Source organism: Bombina bombina, chromosome 1, assembly GCF_027579735.1.
Source record: "Bombina bombina isolate aBomBom1 chromosome 1, aBomBom1.pri, whole genome shotgun sequence".
Taxonomy (NCBI): domain Eukaryota; kingdom Metazoa; phylum Chordata; class Amphibia; order Anura; family Bombinatoridae; genus Bombina; species Bombina bombina.
The window spans coordinates 826,392,221-826,407,587 of record NC_069499.1 but is presented as its reverse complement, the minus strand read 5'-3'; the positions used below and the strand labels follow the sequence as shown (position 1 = coordinate 826,407,587).

The 15,367-nt window shown below is 39.6% G+C and overlaps 1 protein-coding gene across 3 annotated transcripts in view; it reads right to left on the bottom strand.

The window, feature by feature from the left end:
• SNTB2 (syntrophin beta 2) overlaps positions 1-15,367 on the bottom strand; it is a 92,247-nt gene that overhangs the window by 63,631 nt on the left and 13,249 nt on the right. For all 3 annotated transcript variants that reach the window (XM_053699416.1, XM_053699417.1, XM_053699418.1), the window contains exon 2: positions 3,376-3,577. In XM_053699416.1, coding sequence (XP_053555391.1) covers positions 3,376-3,577 — 202 coding nt within the window. The remainder of the gene's footprint in view (positions 1-3,375; positions 3,578-15,367) is intronic.

Sequence of the window (15,367 nt, the reverse complement as noted above, 5' to 3'; positions counted from 1 at the left end):
ACAATCTCTGGTTTCAGAACATTGTTTCAGAAGGGTACAGAATTGGCTTCAAGTTAAGGCCTCCTGCAAAGAGATTTTTTTCTTTCCCGTGTCCCAGTAAACACAGCAAAGGCTCAGCATTTCTGAAATGTGTTTCAGATCTAGAGTTGGCTGGAGTAATTATGCCAGTTCCAGTTCTGGAACAGGGGCTGGGGTTTTATTCTATCTCTTCATTGTACCAAAGAAGGTCAATTCCTTCAGACCAGTTCCGGATCTATCAATATTGAATCGTTATGTAAGGATACCAACATTCAAGATGGTAACTGTAGGACTATCCTGCCTTTTGTTTAGCAAGGGCATTATATGTCTACAATAGATTTACAGGATGCATATCTGCATATTCCGATTCATCCAGATCACTTTTAGTTTCTGAGATTCTCTTTTTAGACAAGCATTACCAGTTTTGTGGCTCTACCGTTTGGCCTAGCATCAGCTCCAAGAATTTTTTCAAAGGTTCTCGGTGCCCTTCTGTCTGTAATCAGAGAACAGGGTTTTGGTATTTCCTTATTTGGACGATATCTTGGTACTTGCTCAGTCTTCACATTTTCGCAGAATCTCATACGAATCGACTTGTGTTGTTTCTTCAAGATCATGGTTGGAGGATCAATTTACCAAAAAGTTCATTGATTCCTCAGACAAGGGTAACCTTTTTAGGTTTCCAGATAGATTCAGTGTCTATGACTCTGTCCTTGTCAGACAAGAGAAGTTTAACATTGATATCAGCTTGTCAAAACCTTCAGTCACAATCATTCCCTTTGGTAGCCTTATGCATGGAAATTTTAGGTCTTAGGACTGCCGCATCGGATGCGATCTCCTTTGCTCGTTTTCACATGCGACCTCTTCAGCTCTGTATGCTGAACCAATGGTGCAGGGATTACACAAAGATATCTCAATTAATATCTTTAAACCGATTATACGACACTCTCTGACGTGGTGGACAGATCACCATCGTTTAGTTCAGGGGGCTTCTTTGTTCTTCCGACCTGGACTATAATCTCAACAGATGCAAGTCTTACAGGTTGGGGAGCTGTGTGGGGGTCTCTGACGGCACAAGGGGTTTGGGAATCTCAGGAGGTGAGATTACCGATCAATATTTTGGAACTCTGTGCAATTTTCAGAGCTCTTCAGTCTTGGCCTCTTCTGAAGAGAGAGTTCATTTGTTTTCAGATAGACAATGTTACAACTGTGGCATACATCAATCATCAAGGAGGGACTCACAGTCCTCTGGCTATGAAAGAAGTATCTCGAATTTTGGTTTGGGCGGAATCCAGCTCCTGTCTAATCTCTGCGGTTCATATCCCAGGTATAGACAATTGGGAAGCGGATTATCTCAGTCCCCAAACGTTGCATCCGGGCTAATGGTCTCTTCACCCAGAGGTATTTCTTCAGATTGTTCAAATGTGGGAACTCCCAGAAATAGATCTGATGGCTTCTCATCTAAACAAGAAACTTCCCTGGTATCTGTCCATATCCCGGGATCCTCGGGCGGAGGCAGTGGATGCATTATCACTTCCTTGGAAGTATCATCCTGCCTATATCTTTCCGCCTCTAGTTCTTCTTCCAAGAGTATTCTCCAAGATTCTAAAGGAATGCTCGTTTGTCCTGCTGGTAGCTCCAGCATGGCCTCACAGGTTTTGGTATGCGGATCTTGTCCGGATGGCCTCTTGCCAGCTGTGAATCCTTCCGTTAAGACCAGACTTTCTGTCGCAAGGTCCTTTCTTCCATCAGGATCTCAAATCCTTAAATTTTAAGGTATGGAGTTTGAACGCTTGATTCTTGGTCAAAGAGGTTTCTCTGACTCTGTGATTGATACTATGTGACAGGCTCGTAAATCTGTATCTAGAGAGATATATTATAGAGTCTGGAAGACTTATATTTCTTAGTATCTTTCTCATCATTTTTCTTGGCATTCTTTTTGAATAACGAGAATTTTACAGTTTCTTCAGGATGGTTTAGATAAAGGTTTGTCCGCAAGTTCCTTGAATGGACAAATCTCTGCTCTTTCTGTTCTTTTTCACAGAAAGATTGCTAATCTTCCTGATATTCATTGTTTTGTACAAGCTTTGGTTCGTATAAAACCTGTCATTCAGTCAATTTCTCCTCCTTGGAGTTTGAATTTGGTTCTGGGGGCTCTTCAAGCTCCTCCTTTTGAACCCATGTATTCTTTGGTCATTAAATTACTTTCTTGGAAAGTTTTGTTTCTTTTGGCCATCTCTTCTGCCAGAAGAGTCTCTGAATTATCTGCTCTTTCTTGTGAGTCTCCTTTTCTGATTTTTCATCAGGATAAGGCGGTGCTGCAAACTTCTTTTGAATTTTTTACCTAAGGTTGTGAATTCTAACAACATTAGTAGAGAAATTGTGGTTCCTTCATTATGTCCTAATCCTATGAATTCTAAGGAGAAATCATTGCATTCTTTGGATGCTGTTAGAGCTTTGTATTATTATGTTGAAACTACTAAGTCTTTCCGAAAGACTTCTAGTCTATTTGTCATCTTTTCCGGTTCTAGAAAAGGCCAGAAAGCTTCTGCCATTTCTTTGGCATCTTGGTTGAAATCTTTATTTCATCATGCCTATGTCGAGTCGGGTAAAACTCCGCCTCGAAGGATTACAGCTCATTCTACTAGGTCAGTTTCTACTTCCTGGGCGTTTAGGAATGAAGCTTCGGTTGATCAGATTTGCAAAGCAGCAACTTGGTCCTCTTTGCATACTTTTACTAAATTCTACCATTTTTGATGTGTTTTCTTCTTCTGAAGCAGTTTTTGGTAGAAAAGTACTTCAGGCAGTGGTTTCAGTTTGAATCTTCTGTTTATGTTTTCATTAAACTTTATTTTGGGTGTGGATTATTTTCAGCAGGAATTGGCTGTCTTTATTTTATCCCTCCCTCTCTAGTGACTCTTGCGTGGAAAGATCCACATCTTGGGTAGTCATTATCCCATACGTCACTAGCTCATGGACTCTTGCTAATTACATGAAAGAAAACATAATTTATGTAAGAACTTACCTGATAAATTCATTTCTTTCATATTAGCAAGAGTCCATGAGGCCCACCCTTTTTTGTGGTGGTTATGATTTTTTTGTATAAAGCACAATTATTCCAATTCCTTATTTTTTATGCTTTCGCACTTTTTTCTTATCACCCCACTTCTTGGCTATTCGTTAAACTGATTTGTGGGTGTGGTGAGGGGTGTATTTATAGGCATTTTAAGGTTTGGGAAACTTTGCCCCTCCTGGTAGGAATGTATATCCCATACGTCACTAGCTCATGGACTCTTGCTAATATGAAAGAAATGAATTTATCAGGTAAGTTCTTACATAAATTATGTTTTTCTCACTCACCGTCCCTCTGGATCAGACACACTAAGGTTTCGAGCGGTGTAGCACATTTTTAGGGGGATCATTTTGCAGTCCTTGGCATTAGGTTTGGGGGATCCTGCGTTGTCACTGTGTGTGGGTGAGTGGGGGGCTGAGTTGTCCCATGGAAGGTCGCCCACCAAGGATGCCTTCCGGACATAAGGCGACACGTCCTGAAGAAAGCAAACTGCAACCAAAACAAATAAAGTTAATGCCAAGTAAATACAGCGCACAGAAAATGCTAAGTTTATCAGTACTGACAGGGCTGAGAAAATGTTTTTAGAGGAACATTGTACTCACATATTTTGTATCATGCATATTTAAAGGGACATGAAACCCAATTTTTTTCTTTCATGATTGAAGTACATACAATTTTACACAACTTTCAAATTTACTTCTGTTATCTAATTTGTTTCATTTTCTTGATATCTTTTGTTGAAAAGCATATCTAAATAGGCTCAGTAGCTGCTGATTGTGGCTGCACATAGATGCCTCGTATGATTGGCTCACCCATGTTCATTGCTATTTCTTCAACAAAGGATATCTAAAGAATGTAGCAAATTAGATAATAGAAGTAAATTGGAATGCTGTTTAAAATTGTACCCTCTATCTGAATCATGAAAGCAAACACATTTGAGTTTCATGTCAGATTTTGCTGCTCTGAATAAAACTTTTGAGCTGTCATTTTCTGATCGTTTTTTTAAATATTTTCTTTTTTTATGAAAAATTGTTACCATGTGTGTATATATATATATATATATATATATATATATACACATACACACACATATATATATATATATATATATATATATATATATATATTTATTTTTAAGTCAAATGGACTATAAATAATACCTAGAGAAGTGCATTTGATTACAAAACTAAATTAGAACGTATTTAAAATGGTATGCTCTATCTGAATCATGAAAGAAAAATGGTTTTGTGTCCCTTTAATGAATGGAAATCTATTTGTATTCTTTAGAAATGACCTTTTTTAATATCCCTGTGTAATTTCAGCAACTGCCCTGATGGGTGTCTATACTGTTAGGTAAAGCCACATATAGGCAGGGGTAACCATTTCATTCTCACTGGGGCTGAGCAGTTTAACTTTAGTATATTTGAAGCCAACAGCTCCTTATATAAAAGTGAAATTGAAATACACATCACAAATAAAAAATTAAAATTGTGCACATTGTGCACTGTCAGTAGGTTAATACAGTTACCAAGTTGTCATTAAAACCTATGATTAATGTTCAATAAAACAAGCATAAGCATATTGCAATGTGTTTCAAAATGGATTTGATTCTGCTAAGTGACCAGTATAAGTAAATTTAAATGAAATATATATTTGATATATTTTATATATATTATTAATCACACATTATTTATGTATGTGCCTACAAAGGGTTACAAGTGGAGCGCTATTTAATTATCACACTTGAGTGTTAACTGCACTAGAAATTGGGTTATTATGAGTTGAAAGTAAACTGTTTTCACACACGCACTAACCCAGCACGTGTAAAATGCTGAACTTAGAATATTGTGCAATATCATATTCCCCTATGGAAGTCAATAGAGCAAAAAAAGTATGAAAAAAACAGCCTACTCGCGCACAAACACGATCACATATTTTCAAGTGCGCTAACCCGATATGAAAATATGAATATATTCCAATGTTCTTTACATACAAGAATATGTTCTATTTATTAATAAATACATATTTCTACATATATCTGATGGTATTTTGGTATAATATATATTTAAATGTTATATATATAATTATATAGGTATAGCAGTATCTATTTATAAATACATAGAACATATTCTGCTATGAAATGTAAAATAGTTACAGCAAATACACACTAAAACATGTTATTAAATATGAATATTGCATAAATATGATTTGACATGTTTTCATCTACTTGACTGCAAAGGTCTCCAATGCACTTTTATATATATATATATATATATATATATATATATATATATATATGTGTGTGTGTACATATGCATTTATGTGTTTGTATGTGTATATATGTCTATAAATACATATATACACATATAAATACATATATCCAAAGTAATCCCACAATAGTCAAAATGGGAAGCGGCACTCACTGGATTCGTGAAATAAAAAAGACCTTAATTTCTCCAACATTGGTGTGTCCGGTCCACGGTTTCATCCTTACTTGTGGGATATTCTCCTCCCCTACAGGAAATGGCAAGAAGAGCACACAGCAAGAGCTGTCCATATAGCTCCCCCTCTGGCTCCGCCCCCCAATCATTCTCCTTGCCGCTCTGAACAAGTAGCATCTCCACGGGGATGGTGAGGAGTTTGTGGTGTTAGTTGTAGTTTTTTATTTCTTCTATCAAGAGTTTGTTATTTTAAAATAGTGCCGGTTTGTACTATTTACTCTACAACAGAAAATGAAGAAGATTTCTGTTAAAAGAGGAGTATGATTTTAGCAGCAGTAACTAAAATCAATTGCTGTTCCCACGCAGGACTGTTGAGCCCAGAGAACTTCAGTTGGGGGGAACAGTTTGCAGACTTATCTGCTTCAGGTACGATTAGTCATATTTCTAACAAGACATGTTAATGCTAGAAGACTGTCAGTTTTTCCCTTAGGGGATCGGTAAGCCATTTTCTTAGATTCATAACAGATTAAGGCTTATAAATGGGCTCTATACTGGTTGACACTATTGTGGGCTAAATCGATTGGTTTATATCAGATTTGTTGGACATTTAGAGTGTTTTTTTTTGTGTTATAAAAGCACTTTTGGGAACGTTTTTTTCGCCTGGCATCTAGTTAGACTACTACTTTAGTCAGAAAGGCCCCTTCACTCTGGTAATGCAGATGGAGGAGGCCCCGTTTTCGCGCCTCAATTGCGCAGTTTATTTCCTTGGCAGTGCATGCAGCTTCATTTGAGGGTCCTGTGGGTAAAGAAAACAGACTCAGGAAGGTTTATTTCAGTGCTGAATCACTTTAAGGGAAGGTAAAAAGCCGCAGCAAGGCTGTGGCAGTGATTGTTGTGTGATAAAATTGTTTATTTGAACAAATAGCTCCGTTTTGCTCATTTTAAGGGTTAAAGTCTTGAAACTTGGTGTGCAATACTTTCAAGGCACTAGGACTCTGGGGTGCAAATTTTGTAAAAATCGGACATTGCCTTCATAGTTTTTCAAACTTTCAGAAATAAAGTGTGCTTGTTTATTATTTAAAGAGACAGTAACGCTTTTCTTTAAAAACGTTTTTATTGCATTATTAGCCTGCCATATTCTGTCTAACATGTCTGTACCTTCAGATAGCTTATGCTCTGTATGTATGAAAGCCAAGGTGGTTCCCCCTATTAATGTTTTGTGCAAATTGTGTCATAGCGTCCAAACAAAGTAAGGACAGTACTGTCACATTTAATAAGATTGCCCAGGATGATTCTTCATGTGAAGGTAGTGGGGATAGTTTATCATCCTCTCCTTCGGTGTCAACACCAGTTTTGCCCACGCAAGCGATACCTAGTACATCTAGCGTGCCAATGCTGGTTACTATGCAGCAATTAACTGCAGTGATGGATAATTCTATAGCAAATCTATTATCCAAATTGCCATCCTATTCTAGAAAGCGTGATTGCTCAGTTTTTAAATACAGAAGATGAGCAGGTTAGCGCTGAGGACAATTTATCAGTTGTTCCCTCACATCAATCTGAGTATAGCAGTGAGGGAGGGCCTGTCTGAAGGGGAAGTTTCTGATTCAGGAAAAGTTTCTCAGCAGGCAGACACTGATATAGTGATTTTTAAATTTAAGTTAGAACACCTCCGCGCCCTGCTTAAGGAGGTCCTAACTACTCTAGATGATTGTGATTCTCTGGTAATTCCAGAGAAATTGTGCAAGATGGACAAATTCTTAGAGGTTCCAGTGCACGCTGATGCCTTTCCGATACCCAAGCGGGTGGCGGACATAGTGACTAAGGAGTGGGAAAAGCCAGGTATACCTTTTGTTCCACCTCCTATATTCAAGAAAATGTTCCCCATTGTCGACCCTAGAAAGGACACATGGCAGACGGTTCCTAAGGTTGAGGGGGCGGTTTCAGTGTTAGCTAAGCGCACAACTATTCCTATTGAGGACAGTTGCGTTTTCAAAGATCCTATGGATAAAAGATTAGAAGGACTGTTAAAAAAGAATTTATTCAGCAGGGCTTCCTTCTTCAACCAATCTCGTACATTATTCCTGTCACTACCGCAGCGTATTTTGGTTCGAGGAACTGGAAAATGCGCTTCAAAGGGAGACTCCATATGATGAAGTCATGGACAGAATTCACGCTCTTAAGTTGGTTAATTCATTTCTTTTGGATGCCGCTTTTCAATTAGCTAAGTTAGCGGCGAAAAATTCAGGGTTTGCTATAGTGGCACGCAGAGCGCTTTGGCTAAAATCCTGGTCGGCGAATGTGTCGTCCAAGAACAAATTTCTTAATATTCCTTTCAAGGGTAAGACCCTATTCGGGCTGGAATTGAAAGAGATTATTTCAGACATTACTGGTGGAAAGGGACATGCCCTCCCACAAGATAGGCCTTTTAAGGCTAAGAACAAATCTAATTTTCGTTCCTTTCGCAATTTCAGGAACGGACCAATTCCTAACTCTGCGGCCTCCAGACAGGAAGGCAACACTTCCCAACCTTAACCAGCATGGAAACCATTGCAAGGTTGGAACTAGGGTAAACAGGCCAAAAAGCCTGCTGCTGCTACCAAGACAGCATGAAGGGGTAGCCCCGATCCGGGACCGGATCTAGTAGGGGGCAGACTCTCTCTCTTTGCTCAGGCTTGGACAAGAGATGTTCCGGATTCCTGGACACTAGAATAGTCTCTCAGGGATATCTTCTAGAATTCAAGGAACTTCCTCCAAAGGGAATGTTCCACATGTCTCGCTTATCTTCAGACCAGATGAAGAGACAGGCATTCTTACACTGCGTAGGAGACATAGTGAAGATGGGAGTGATACACCCAGTTCCAATAACGGAACAAGGAAGATTTTTCCAACAATCCAGGAGGGTCAATTCATGACTACCGTGGATTTAAAGGATGCGTACCTGCATATTCCTATCCACAAAGATCTCCATTAGTTCCTGAGGTTCGCCTTCCTGGAAAGACAGTTCGTGGCTCTTCCATTCGGTTTAGCCACTGCTCCCAGAATTTTCACAAAGGTGCTAGGGTCCCTTCTAGCGGTATTAAGACCGAGGGGCATTGCTATAGCACCTTATCTAGACGACATTCTAACCCAAGCGTCGTCTCTATTTCAATACGAAAGAAAAAAAATATATGTATGCAAATATACATGTAATAAGTGGATGTGTCCCAATAATTAAGGTGTTAAGAAAAAAAGATCCCAAAAGGAATATAAGTCTCTGGTGATAAATGTCCCAAAAAATAGGTGATGTACGTGAAAAATCGGCAAGCTCCACTTGTGTCCCACGGTGTGATGGTTCAGGTAACTAGAATGAAGCAAAAGGCCCATACAAGACATTGTTCTAGCCTTTCTCAGATCTTACGGGTGGAAGGTGAACGTAGAAAAGAGTTCCCTGTCTCCGTCAACAAGAGTTCCCATTTTGGGAACAATAATAGATTCTTTAGAAATGAAGATCTTCCTGACAGAAGTCAGAAAGACAAAGCTTCTAAACGTTTGTCAAGTTCTTCACTCTATTCTACAGCCTTCCATAGCTCAGTGCATGGAACTAGTAGGATTGATGGTTGCAGCAATGGACATAGTTCCTTTTGCTCGAATTCATCTAAGACCATTACAACTGTGCATGCTCAATCAGTGGAATGGGGACTATGCAGACTTGTCTCCACAGATTCAAGTAGACCAGATGAACAGAGACTCACTCCGTTGGTGGTTGACTCAGGATCACCTGTCTCAGGAAATGAGTTTCCGCAGACCAGAGTGGGTCCTTGTCACGACCGACGCCAGTCTATTAGGCTGGGGCACGGTATGGGATTCCCTGAAAGCTCAGGGTCTATGGTCTCGGGAAGAGTCTCTTCTCCCGATAAACATCCTGGAACTGAGAGCGATATTCAATGCTCTCCGGGCTTGGCCTCAACTAGCGAAGGCCGGATTCATAAGATTCCAGTCAGACAACATGACGACTGTAGCTTACATCAACCATCAGGGAGGAACAAAGAGTTCCTTGGCGATGAGAGAGGTATCCAAGATCATCAAATGGGCGGAGGATCACTCCTGCCATCTATCTGCAATTCACATCCCAGGAGTAGACAACTGGGAGGCGGATTATTTGAGTCGTCAGACTTTCCATCCGGGGGAGTGGGCACTCCACCCGGAGGTCTTTGCCCAGTTAACTCAACTATGGGGCATTCCAGATATGGATCTGATGGCGTCTCATCAGAACTCCAAGGTTCCTCGATACGGGTCCAGATCCAGGGATACCAAGGCGACACTAGTGGATGCATTGGTGGCGCCTTGGTCGTTCAATCTAGCTTATGTGTTTCCACCGTTCCCTCTCCTTCCCAGGCTTGTAGCCAGGATCAAACAGGAGAAGGCCTCAGTGATTCTGATAGCTCCTGCGTGGCCACGCAGGACTTGGTATGCAGACCTGGTGAATATGTCATCGGCTCCACCATGGAAGCTACCTTTGAGACAGGATCTTCTAGTACAAGGTCCATTCAAACATCCAAATCTAGTCTCTCTGCAACTGACTGCTTGGAAATTGAACGCTTGATTCTATCTAAGCGTGGGTTTTCAGATTCGGTTATAGATACTCTGATTCAGGCCAGGAAGCCTGTGACTAGGAAAATTTACCATAAGATATGGAAAAAATATATCTGTTGGTGCGACTCCAAGGGATACTCTTGGAGTAAAATTAAAATTCCGAGGATACTTTCCTTTCTCCAAGAGGGTTTGGATAAAGGTTTGTCAGCTAGTTCTCTAAAAGGACAGATATCTGCTCTGTTTGTTTTGTTGCACAAACGTCTGGCAGCCGTGCCAGATGTACAGGTGTTTGTACAGGTTTAGTCAGAATACAAGCCTGTCTACAGACCTTTGACTCCTCCATGGAGTCTAAATTTAGTTCTTTCAGTTCTTCAAGGGGTTCCGTTTGAACCCTTACATTCCATAGATATTAAGTTACTATCTTGGAAAGTTCTGTTTTTGGTTGCTTTTTCTTCTGCTAGAAGAGTTTCTGAATTGTCTGCTTTGCAGTGTGTTCACCCTATCTGGTATTCCATACAGATAAGGTAGTTTTACGTACAAAGCCTGGTTTTCTTCCAAAAGTGGTTTCCAACAGGAATATTAACCAGGAAATAGTGGTTCCTTCTCTGTGTCCGAATCCAGTTTCGAAGAAGGAACGTTTGTTACATAATTTAGATGTAGTTCGTGCTTTGAAATTCTATTTAGAAGCAACGAAGGATTTCAGACAGACATCTTCTTTGTTTGTCGTCTATTCTGGTAAGAGGAGAGGACAGAAAGCTACTGTTATCTCTCTTTACTTTTGGCTGAAAAGCATCATCCGATTGGCTTATGAGACTGCTGGACGTCAGCCTCCTGAACAATTTACAGCTCATTCTACTAGAGCTGTGGCTTCCACATGGGCCTTCAAGAACGAGACTTCTGTTGATCAGATCTGTAGGGCAGCGACTTGGTCTTCCCTGCATACTTTGCCAAATTTTCAAATTCGATACTTATGCTTCTTCGGAGGCTATTTTTGGGAGAAAGGTTTTGCAAGCCGTGGTGCCTTCCGTTTAGGTAACCTGATTTGCTCCCTCCCTTCATCCGTGTCCTAAAGCTTTGGTATTGGTTCCCACAAGTAAGGATGAAACCGTGGACCGGACACACCAATGTTGGAGAAAACAGAATTTATGCTTACCTGATAAATTACTTTCTCCAACGGTGTGTCCGGTCCACGGCCCGCCCTGGTTTTTTAATCAGGTTTGAAAAATGTCTTTCTTTATACACTACAGTCACCACGGCACCCTATAGTTTCTCCTTTTTCTCCTAATCGTCGGTCGAATGACTGGGGGGCGGAGCCAGAGGGGGAGCTATATGGACAGCTCTTGCTGTGTGCTCTCCTTGCCATTTCCTGTAGGGGAGGAGAATATCCCACAAGTAAGGATGAAACCGTGGACCGGACACACCGTTGGAGAAAGTAATTTATCAGGTAAGCATAAATTCTGTTTTTTCAAACACTCCTGGTTGTTGATTGAAGTATGAGAGTGCCTGCCTTTTGCATATTACATAAGTGCATATGTATACATATCCATCTTTGCACATATATATGAATGTATCTCAATGTTAAAGGGACAGTCTGCACAATAATTTTTATTGTTTTAAAAGATAGATAATCCCTTTATTACCCATTCCCCAGTTTTGCACAACTAACACAGTTATATTAATATACTTTTTACCTCTGTGATTACCTTGTATCTAAGCATCTTCTGACAGCCCCCTGATCACATGACTTTATATTTATTATCTATTAACTTGCATTGTAGCCAACTTGTGCTGTATTGTGTTGTGCTAAATCTTAAATAACTCCCCGGGCGTGAGCACAATGTGCAAAGCTGGGGAATGGGTAGTAAAGGCGTTATCTATCTTTTTAAACAATAATAATTTTGGTATTTTTCTAATACCTGAGGCCTCATATCTTTGAGCCCTTATAACTTTTTTTTGTGTAATATTTTTTATTAGATGGTGTTATTATGAGTGTAATTGTACTTTGTAATGTATTTTTGAAGTGTTTTGTGACACTTTTTTGTTTTGCAAAACAGTTAACCAGAGCTCTGAGGTAGCGCTAACCCGTCGCACGTTAACTTCAATTGCGCTCAAGCGTTTACTTTTAACTTGGAATACGAGCAGAAAATCTGACGCGCTAGACCCCTAATCTTTTGTAAAGATTATTACTCTTTATATACAGAACTTTCAACTTAAGTTTTCAGGAGAAGGACAAAATACAGGTAGAAGTTCAATCAATAATCTAATCACTCTGAATTCTGCCCTTTTTATTGATATTTTAGAGAATGTTCATACGCTTGCTTACTTCTCTCTCTCTGTGGCACTATGGGAGTTAATCTTGTTTAAAACTGCCATCTATTTGCAGATTAAATTCTCTGCTGCATAAAAAAGGGAGGATTAGAGAGAGACCATATATGGAAAAAGAGAGAGAGGGATAGAGAAAAAATAGAGGGAGGGGGGTTGTAGGGAACTATGTTGTAGGGGGGTCTCTTCCTAGTGACAGTTTTGTGAGGTGCATCCATTAGGAAAATGTTCTGACTGAGCAAAAATTCAGAGTGGATCACTGGCACCCAACACCCCCTGAGGGCAGCTGTGTGACACTGTGATATGTAGGAGACCATCTACTGTCACTGTGGTACTGGATAGGGCAATCCTACATTTGCCTCAGGCTTCCTTAGGGACAGAAAATAGACATTAAAGGTTTCCTTTGTTTGTTTGTTTGTTTTCTAAAAACAAAAGGCACAGTTTAACCCCTCAGTGACCAGACCGATTTTCAATTTTCTTACCGTTAAAGTGAATGTAAATTTTGATGCTAAAGTGACGTTTTTTAAAACTTTGATTACAAACAGGGGCACTTTAATTCATCAAAATTTATATTTCACTCCTGTTGTGAAAAAAATACTTACCTTTTAAACTTCACAGCAGCTCCAGCTTCCTCCGGTCTCACAAGCCATTTCTGATGTCAGAAATGATTGATAGGTCATCCTCCAATCACAGCTTCCCCCCCGGGGGAATCAGTGTCTGATTCAATGCTGTGATTGGAGGAAGCCGGATGCCTCATTTTAGACCCAGGAAGAGGCTTTGAAACGGGTGGAGGAAGCTGGAGCTGCTGTGAAGTTTAAAAGGTAAGTTTTTTTGTCACAACAGGAGTGAAATGTAAATTTTGATGAATTAAAGTGCCCCTGTTTTTAATTAAAGTTTGAAAAACCGGGCACTTTAGCATCAAAATTTACATTCACTTTAAGGACCAGGGCTATTTTGACATCTCTGCTGTGTTTGTGTTTAACTGTAAATTTCCTCTTACTCATTTACTGAACCCACACATATTATATACAGTTTTTCTCGCCATTAAATGGACTTTCTAAAGATACCATTATTTTCATCATATCTTATAATATACTATAAAAAAAAATATAAAATATGAGGAAAAATTTAAAAAAAAACACACTTTTTCTATCTATGACCCCCAAAATCGGTTACACATCTACAACCACCAAATAACACCCATGCTAAATAGTTTCTAAATTTTGTCCTGAGTTTAGAAATACCCAATGTTTACATGTTCTTTGCTTTTTTTGCAAGTTATATGGCAATAAGTAGCACTTTGCTATTTCTAAACCATTTTGTTTTTCAAAATTAGCGCTAGTTACCTTGGAACACTGATATCTGTCAGGAATCCCTGAATAACCCTTCACATGTATATTTTTATTTATTAGACAACCCAAAGTATTGATCTAGGCCCATTTTTGTATATTTCATGCCACCATTTCACCATCAAATGCAATCAAATAAAAAACATTGTCTGTCTGCCAGTACCCAGTTTGCTGAAAAACAATGCTTTTTTTTTTTTAATGAAAAAAAAAATTGAAAAAACATTTTTCTCTAGTGTAGCTTCCCCCCCTCAATACCCTTCCCCCTCCCAGAGCCCTTTACGAAAATGTATTTCCCTCTACCTCCCTCTGCCTCTGTGAACCTAATGTAGCATACGTGTGCGCACTGCAGGGACAGGTTCCGGAAGTCCCTTCAACAATGGGCCGCTCACCCGCCTCCCTGCTACGGCTCCCACCCACCAATGATCGGCACCATCGCTGGCTGATGCAGAGAGGGCCACAGAGTGGCTTTCTCTGCATCGGAGGCTAAAAAAAGGGTATTGCAAGATGCCTCAATATCGAGGCATCACTGCAATACCCTGAAAGCGCCTGGAAGCAATCACGATAGTTTCCAGCGCTTGAAACCCCAGAGGACGTGCCAGGCACGTTCTTGGTCATTAACTGACACTTTTTGTAGTCGTTTAGGGGTTAAAATGTGTTCAAGTTTTTTTGTTTACTTATTTTAAACAGATGTTATTGAACTGAAGAAGAAAAATACACCAAAAAACAAAGTTCCTTAAAGATTACATTAAACATCACTTTTTTTTGCGTATAAATTGTGCTTTGCCACAGGCTCCTTTCAGAGGCCAAAAAACAAATCTGGTTTCTGAAATGCTAATATTGGCATAAACAAGCAATTTCCTTTGCAGCATTTGCAGGTTGCAGAATTTGCTTTTTGGCCTCCTAGGGAGTGCATGATAAGCACAATTTTACACAAAAGCAAGTGTTGTTTAAAGAACAAGGTGTATGCACTTTCAGGTAGCTTCAATATACAACATTTATGCTTACCTGTAAAATTAATTTATTTTGTGATGGTGAGAATCCACAAGTCATCTTGTGTGGGAATTCCCCTCCTGACCAATAGGAGGAGGCAAAACATACCCCAGCACACCAGAGCTTTAAATCCCTCACACTTTCCATGATCCTGTCCACGAGATCACCAACAGATGGGGATAAACAGTAAAGGCAAGAACATTACTGAGAAGGCACTATGACCTGAACTTCGCTGCTGATAAAACATTGACAAAGTGTGTAAAGACGACCAAGTTGATCAAATTGCAAATTTGATCAACAGAAGTCTCATTACCAAAAGCCCAAGAAGTGGCAGCTGCTTTAGTAGATTGCACAGTTATGCACTCAGAGGGAGTTTTCCCTGCAACCAAATATGCCTTACAAATTAAGGCTTTAAGCCAGAAAGCTAAAGTAACAACCCTTGAAAGGCCCAGAATAATAAACAAAAAGTGAAGAAGAAAGTCTGAAATATTTTGTGGCTTCCAAATAACATCCATATTGTGAAAAAAAAAACACCTTAGAGTTCTTAGGAGCTAGATAAAAAGAAGGAACCACAATTTCTGATTGATAGTATCTATAGATAC